Raw genomic sequence first — 7,552 nt, forward strand, 5'->3', positions numbered from 1 at the left:
CCGTACTCAATTACCGGAGTGATGTCCACATCAAAGACGTGCCCACCTATACGTTTGAACTATAGAACTCCAATTCAATAGAGCTTACCTCATGATGATCCGCTCATTAGACAGAAACAAAACGATTCTCTATCAGAGGTTTAGGTGCAGTGCAGTGTTCATGACATGTGTAGTGCGTACACTGGCTACCATGGACCCTTTATGAGACGATATTCTATATAACTCGATAACGACGCATGGAGAGTTTACTGCAGTGATTCCTAGTTATTATCTTTACTCGATTAGTGTGCTGAAATAATTTCTTCTTTTAGAACGTCTGATCGAAACCACTGCACTATGGTCCAGGATTCAGTTTTACGCGGAAAGATGCATTTTACGCCAAAACTATATTTTTTAAGAAAAAACTGTCGTTCTACAAAATTGTTCGAAATAGTAAGGCCATTATTACAGTGCTACCAAAAAATAGGGTGGCCCATCATATAAAAAAGTTGAAACATATTTTTTCTATTTCTTCTCGGAAACCAGGTTCCCGGAACATGCGGAACCATGTCCTGGTGATTCAAATGTATCAAAACTAACTTCTGCTGTTGGTCAATGATGATTGATCACGTTTGCATCAGCATTCTGGTCACTTTCGTTCATTTATCAATGGTTTTAAAAAAATTACCCGTTTTTGACTGCATCTGACCCAGGACCCTCCCTTGATAAATCCGGCCGGATGGGCACCATGGTCAAATCAAGTAATGTACAAAAAAATAGACATGATGACGCTTCTTCCCTGAAAATTTCATGGCAATCGAACGAAAAATGAGCCTACACGGGTTATTTAAATTTTGATTTCTAGGTCAGACCGAAACGGTTTTTTTTTTCGAAAAGCTCAGTTGCTTCGTAATAAGAGGAAGGGAAGCATCCTTCTAAGCTTCTCGAAAGCTTCCTTCTAAGCAGCTTGAAGGACGACTTTCAATAGGATCGGAAGCCTTCTTTCAAGTGGTTCAGAGGCCTCCTTTCAAGAGGCCCGGAAGACTCCTTTCAAGAGGCCCGGAAGCCTCCTTTCAAGCGGCTCCTTTCAAGAGGCTCGGAAGCCTCCTTTCAAGAGGCTCGGAAGCCTCCTTTCAAGAAGGCTCAGAGCCTCCTTTCAAGAGGCTCAGGAAGCCTCCTTTCAAGAGGCTCAGAAGCCTCCTTTCAAGAGGCTCAGGAAGCCTCCTTTCAAGAGGCTCAGAAGCCTCCTTTCAAGAGGCTCAGAAGCCTCCTTTCAAGAACTCAGAAGCCTCCTTTCAAGAGGCTCAAGCCTCCTTTCAAGAGGCTCAGGCCTCCTTTCAAGAGGCTCAGAAGCCTCCTTTCAAGAGGCTCAGAGCCTCCTTTCAAGAGGCTCAGAGCCTCCTTTCAAGAGGCTCAGAAGCCTCCTTTCCAAGAAGGCTCAGAGCCTCCTTTCAAGAGAGCTCAGAAGCCTCCTGTCAAGAGGCTCAGAAGCCTCCTGTCAAGAAGGCTCAGAAGCCTCCTGTCAAGAGGCTCAGAAGCCTCCTGTCAAGAGGCTCAGAAGCCTCCTGTCAAGAGGCTCGAAGCCTCCTGTCAAGAGGCTCAGAAGCCTCCTGTCAAGAGGCTCAGAAGCCTCCTGTCAAGAGGCTCAGGAAGCCTCCTGTCAAAGAGGCTCAGAAGCCTCCTGTCAAGAGGCTCAGAAGCCTCCTGTCAAGAGGCTCAGGCCTCCTGTCAAGAGGAGGCTCAGAAGCCTCCTGTCAAGAGGCTCAAGCCTCCTTTCAAGAGGCTCCAGCGTCCTTCAAGAGGCTCAAGCGTCCTTTCAAGAGGCTCAAGCCTCCTTTCAAGAGGCTCAGGAAGCCTCCTTTCAAGAGGCTCAGAAGCCTCCTTTCAAGAGAGGCTCAGAAGCCTCCTTTCAAGAGCTCAGAGCCTCCTTTCAAGAGGCTCAGAGCCTCCTTTCAAGAGGCCTCAGCCCTCCTTTCAAGAGGCCTCAGGCCTCCTTTCAAGAGCTCAAGCCTCCTTTCAAGAGGCTCAGGAAGCCTCCTTTGAAGAGGCTCAGGCCTCCTTTCAAGAGGCTCAGAGCCTCCTTTGAAGAGGCTCAGAAGCCTCCTTTCAAGAGGCTCAGAAGCCTCCTTTCAAGAGGCTCAGAAGCCTCCTTTCAAGAGCTCAGGAAGCCTCCTTTCAAGAGGCTCAGAGCCTCCTTTCAAGAGGCTCAGAGCCTCCTTTCAAGAGGCTCAGGCCTCCTTTCAAGAGCTCAGAAGCCTCCTTTCAAGAGCTCAGGCCTCCCTTTCAAGAGGGCTCAGAAGCCTCCTTTCAAGAGGCTCCAGAAGCCTCCTTTCAAGAGGCTCAGAGCCTCCTTTCAAGAGGCTCGAGCCTCCTTTCCAAGAGCTCAGAGCCTCCTTTCAAGAGGCTCAGGCCTCCTTTCAAGAGGCTCAGAGCCTCCTTTCAAGAGAGCTCAGCCTCCCTTTCAAGAGGCTCAGAAGCCTCCCTTTCCAAGAGGCCTCAGAAGCCTCCTGTCAAGAGGCTCAGAAGCCTCCTGTCAAGAGCTCAGAAGCCTCCTGTCAAGAGGCTCAGAAGCCTCCTTTCAAGAGGCCTCAAGCGTCCTTTCAAGAGGCTCAGGAAGCCTCCTTTCAAGAGGCTCAGAGCCTCCTTTCAAGAGGCTCCAGAAGCCTCCTTTCAAGAGGCTCAGAAGCCTCCTTTCAAGAGGCTCAGAAGCCTCCTTTCAAGAGGCCTCAGAAGCCTCCTTTCAAGAGGGCTCAGAGCCTCCTTTCAAGAGGCCTCAGAAGCCTCCTTTCAAGAGGCTCCAGCCTCCTTTCAAGAGGCTCAGAAGCCTCCTTTCAAGAGGCCTCAGAAGCCTCCTTTCAAGAGGCCTCAGAAGCCTCCTTTCAAGAGGCTCAGAAGCCTCCTTTCAAGAGGCTCCAGAAGCCTCCTTTCAAGAGGCTCAGAGCCTCCTTTCAAGAGCTCAGAAGCCTCCCTTTCAAGAGGCTCCGGAAGCCTCCTTTGAAGAGGCTCAGAAGCCTCCTTTGAAGAGGCTCAGAGCTTCCTTTCAAGAGGCTCAGAAGCCTCCTTTAAAGAGGCTCAGAAGCCTCCTTTCAAGAGGCTCAGGAAGCCTCCTTTCAAGAGGCTCAGAAGCCTCCTTTCAAGAGGCTCAGAAGCCTCCTTTCCAAGAGGCTCAGAAGCCTCCTTTCAAGAGCTCAAAGCCTCCTTTCAAGAGGCTCAAGCCTCCTTTCCAAGAGCTCAAGCCTCCTTTCAAGAGGCTCAGGCCTCCTTTCAAGAGGCTCAGAAGCCTCCTTTCAAGAGGCTCAGAAGCCTCCTTTCAAGAGGCCTCAAGCCTCCTTTCAAGAGAGCTCAGAGCCTCCTTTCAAGAGGCTCAGAAGCCTCCTTTCAAGAGGCTCAGAAGCCTCCTTTCAAGAGGCTCAGAAGCCTTCTTTCAAGAGGCCTCAGAGCCTCCTTTCAAGAGGCTCAGAAGCCTCCTTTCAAGAGCTCAGGAAGCCTCCTTTCAAGAGGCTCAGAGCCTCCTTTCAAGAGGCTCAGGCCTCCTTTCAAGAGCTCAGAGCCTCCTTTCAAGAGGCTCAGGCCTCCTTTCAAGAGGCTCAGAAGCCTCCTTTCAAGAGAGCTCAGAAGCCTCCTTTCAAGAGGCTCAGGCCTCCTTTCAAGAGGCTCAGAAGCCTCCTTTCAAGAGGCTCAGAAGCCTCCTTTCAAGAGGCTCAGGCCTCCCTTTCAAGAGGCTCCAGGAAGCCTCCTTTCAAGAGGCTCAAGCCTCCTTTCAAGAGGCTCAGAAGCCTCCTTTCAAGAGGCAGGAAGCCTCCTTTCAAGAGGCCCAGGCCTCCTTTCAAGAGGCCCGAAGCCTCCTTTCAAGAGGCCCGGAAGCCTCCTTTCAAGAGGCCCAGGCCTCCTTTCAAGAGGCCAAGCCTCCTTTCAAGAGGCCAGGAAGCCTCCTTTCAAGAGGCCAGAAGCCTCCTTTCAAGAGGCCAGAAGCCTCCTTTCAAGAGGCCCAGGCCTCCTTTCAAGAGGCCAGAAGCCTCCTTTCAAGAGGCCCAGCCTCCCTTTCAAGAGGGCCGGAAGCCTCCTTTCAAGAGGCCAGAAGCCTCCTTTCAAGAGGGCCAGAAGCCTCCTTCAAGAGGCCCAGGAAGCCTCCTTTCAAGAGGCCAGAAGCCTCCTTTCAAGAGGCCAGGAAGCCTCCTTTCAAGAGGGCCGGAAGCCTCCTTTCAGAGGCCCGAAGCCTCCTTTCAAGAGGCCCAAGCCTCCTTTCAAGAGGCCCGGAAGCCTCCTTTCAAGAGGCCCGGAAGCCTCCTTTCAAGAGGCCCGGAAGCCTCCTTCCAAGAGGCCCGGAAGCCTCCTTCCAAGAGGCCCGGAAGCCTCCTTTCAAGAGGCCCGGAAGCCTCCTTTCAAGAGGCCTGTAAGCCTCCTTTCAAGAGGCCCGGAAGCCTACTTTCAAGAGGTCCGGAAGAACAAATTTCATCTATTCGACCAAACGGCATTCGGCCAAATATAAATGTGTTTCCTCCCTCAATACCTCCCTAACTCGATGGTTCCTTTAATATCGAGTAAGGGAGTGGTCAATGTATTTGAAATTGTCTGACATTTTCTTTTAATTGATTTATCGCCACCAATTATAGTTCTTACTACTGAAGCCAAATTATAAATGAACCAATTACGCCAAAGATGCAGGCACCCAACCATTACCAGAGCTCTGGCTCCGCCAGTGTCCATAACATTTCGCGGCAAATGAGCTTTCCAAATAAACGAAAGAATAAAAAAAAATCATCGGTCAGTCAAAAAGCCGCTTAGGGCTGTTTGGCCCTGACCAATTGTTACTAAAAAGAGCAAATGTATGTATAAAATATTTGCTTCAATTTTGGAAAAAGGGAAACCTTGAAAAAAAATTACTATTCAATAAAAGAAATCGGAATAAATGCGACAAACGGTCTTGAGTTGCGATTTGAAGTGAGAAATATTGCGTGGTATAATTATGCATAGAACGGCAGTGGAAATGAGTAGGATCACGTCCTATCTTCCATTTAACGGGGCACATTGCTGCCTTCTACGTGACCGATCAAAATTATTTGAAGAGATTAGCATGCGATTCGGAATTGAAACCCATTTGCTCCATTCTAGAAATATGAAACTGCGGAATGGCAGTGTTGTTGCTACGTTTCCCGACATGACAAGTGGCACATCAAACAAACTGAGCTGCCATTAAACAAACCAGACAATGGTAATTCCGTTCGATTGCCTGTCAAACACTATCAAGCTCCGAATGATATCGCTTGTACGTTGCTGGTGAATATGTCGCGTGCTGTTACACAAACTGCTGTGTTTCATTCAAACGGTGCGCAATCGAGTTTCGTTTGCTCTCGAATCGAACCGCGGCGATAACGGTGGATGTCGTCGGGTAGAAGGTGGTGCAGGATTAACAAACTGTATTCTTCTATTTTTAAATGTACTTTTTATTTTATTTCACGGCATGCGGGCGAGATGAGCGTTGGCGTTAGTATTCTCCCCGGTGCGATGGAGCTGATCCCATTTCGAATTTCGAAATCATGTCATATGAGGAGTTCGTGTTTCCAACGAGCGCGTCTGGTGTGTGGCGCGTCGCCGTCGTTGTCGTCGTTGAGTGGAGGCCTGCACCGCGAGAAATGCGCGCCGGAGGGTAACTAAACGATCGCAGTTAGTACGAGCGCGGAGATTCTTGCAGTGCATCATAGTCATCATCACCATCATCGAAGTACACATTGCACACCACATGTCGTCTACGCGATTGCTATTTGCAAGCTCGCTCGTTGAAGCTTATCTCGCTTCTCACGCTAGGGAATAAGTACGGGAAAGTGTTTAGTAGTAAGTGATAGAGCACGTCCCAACCGTTTGTCGACTGGTGATGGTTGATATGTGTTTGATTATTGACATCGGATTGGCATAACATGGAAGGGTGGCAACGTGTTTCGTTGGTTTTGTGCATTTTCGGCTTCCTGAAGGAGTTCCGCCCAAGTGAACCGTTCGTGTTTCAGTTTCTGACCGGTCCCTGGCACAATGTGACAGTGGAACAGGTGGTGCAGGATGTGTTTCCCATTGGGACGTATTCGTATGTGGCTCAACTGGTGGTGGTGTTTCTAATTACTGATTATTTCCGATACAAGCCGTTGATAATTGTGGCCGGGTTGGCCGGAACGGTTGTTTGGTGCCTTTTTGTATGGACCAGTTCACTGGGAGCACTGCAAATACTGGAGATATTCTATGGAACGTACATGGCTGCAGAGATTGCGTATTGGACGTACATTTACGCTAAAGTTGACAGAAAACACTATCAAAAAGTCACTTCACATATCCGTTCGGCAACTCAGGCGGGAAGGTTTCTAGCGGCAACGATTTCACAAACGGTTATTTACTTCAAGATTACCGACTATCTAGGCTTGAACTACATTTCGTTAGCAGGTAACTTTATCTGATTCAAACATCATTCTGTGCATCATTTAATTAATGGGTTTTCCACCGTAGCTCAACTAGCCACAACAATATGGGCCTTTATGTTGCCATCAGTGCCGGCCAGCATGTACTTTCACCATCGAGAAACTACCCTGGACGAGGAGATTGAGTTGAAAGTGGGTAGTCCTCCAGCTGATGTACCCAAATCAACCTGCAGCCGGGCATCCACCCTTCTGTGGAATCATTTCAAATCTGCATACACCAACTTTACCGTGATAAGATACAGTTTGTGGTATTCTCTAGCCGTGTGCCTTTACTATCAAATTACATCCTACGTGCAAGCTTTATGGTCCGAGATAGGTGGGCCTGACACCGTACTTTGGAATGGAGCTGTCGAAGCTATACTCACGTTAATGGGATCTGTGGTGGCCCTCCTGGCAGGCTACGTCCCGCCACGGTTTCTCAAACTGCACACCACTATTCTAGCCTTGTCGACGATCGCCATACTGGAAGGCTTTGGGTTGCTCATGGCAACGAAAACGTCCAACCTGACTGTTTCTTACGTCGGATACACGTTGTTCGGCATCCTGCATGCTTTCACGATAACGCTCGTCAGTTCGGAAATCGCCAAACACATCTCCGACGACAGTTTTGCGTTAATCTTTGGCATCAACACCATGGTCGGACTGGTGTCCCAAACCATACTTACCATTGCCGTGGTGGATAGCGACGGTTGGTTCGCTTTGGACATCCGCGGTCAGTTCACATTGTACAGCTACAGTTTCATAGCCATCGGGATATTGTTCATCGTGTTCCTCGTAATCGAACTGTGTCGTGTTCCAACAAATTCAAGTACAAAAACAACTTTGACTGATAAATAGTTTTGAACGGAATACTCTATTTTTTAAGCAATATATTTAAATACTAATCAAGCGAATTGGATGTTTCATTTTACTGCTCAAACAAAACTCAAATCCATCCACACTCAGCAAAAACGCGTATTTTATTATTCAGCTATTCACTGATTTGATTTCCCCCATGGCCTACTATGTTTGTGTGTTCCTGTGGGAAATTTTTTAAAGACTAAAATCGTAACACACCTATGATCCTTTATTCGCGCGCCACCAGTCGTCGCGCCAAACGCACATTTACATGC

At 48.5% G+C, this 7,552-nt stretch overlaps 1 protein-coding gene across 1 annotated transcript; it reads left to right on the forward strand.

Annotated features, from left to right (window-relative positions):
• The first annotated feature begins 5,309 nt into the window (after positions 1 to 5,309).
• LOC134213868 (thiamine transporter 1-like) lies at positions 5,310 to 7,328 on the forward strand. Its single transcript, XM_062693296.1, has 2 exons — positions 5,310 to 6,405; positions 6,469 to 7,328. Exons 1-2 carry the CDS (start codon positions 5,895 to 5,897, stop codon positions 7,275 to 7,277), a joined length of 1,320 nt encoding a protein of 439 aa, XP_062549280.1. The 5' UTR covers positions 5,310 to 5,894; the 3' UTR covers positions 7,278 to 7,328.
• Positions 7,329 to 7,552: the final 224 nt, after the last annotated feature.

This window comes from Armigeres subalbatus, chromosome 1 (assembly GCF_024139115.2).
Source record: "Armigeres subalbatus isolate Guangzhou_Male chromosome 1, GZ_Asu_2, whole genome shotgun sequence".
Taxonomy (NCBI): Eukaryota; Metazoa; Arthropoda; class Insecta; order Diptera; family Culicidae; genus Armigeres; species Armigeres subalbatus.

What these genes read in the sequence shown, in the direction of transcription:
- LOC134213868 (XM_062693296.1), top strand. Translation starts at nt 5,895, where the DNA reads ATGGAAGGGTGGCAACGTGTTTCGTTGGTTTTGTGCATTTTCGGCTTC. An exon ending in GAACTACATTTCGTTAGCAG is followed by an intron (nt 6,406 to 6,468) that starts GTAACTTTATCT and finishes TTTCCACCGTAG; the next exon opens with CTCAACTAGCCACAACAATA.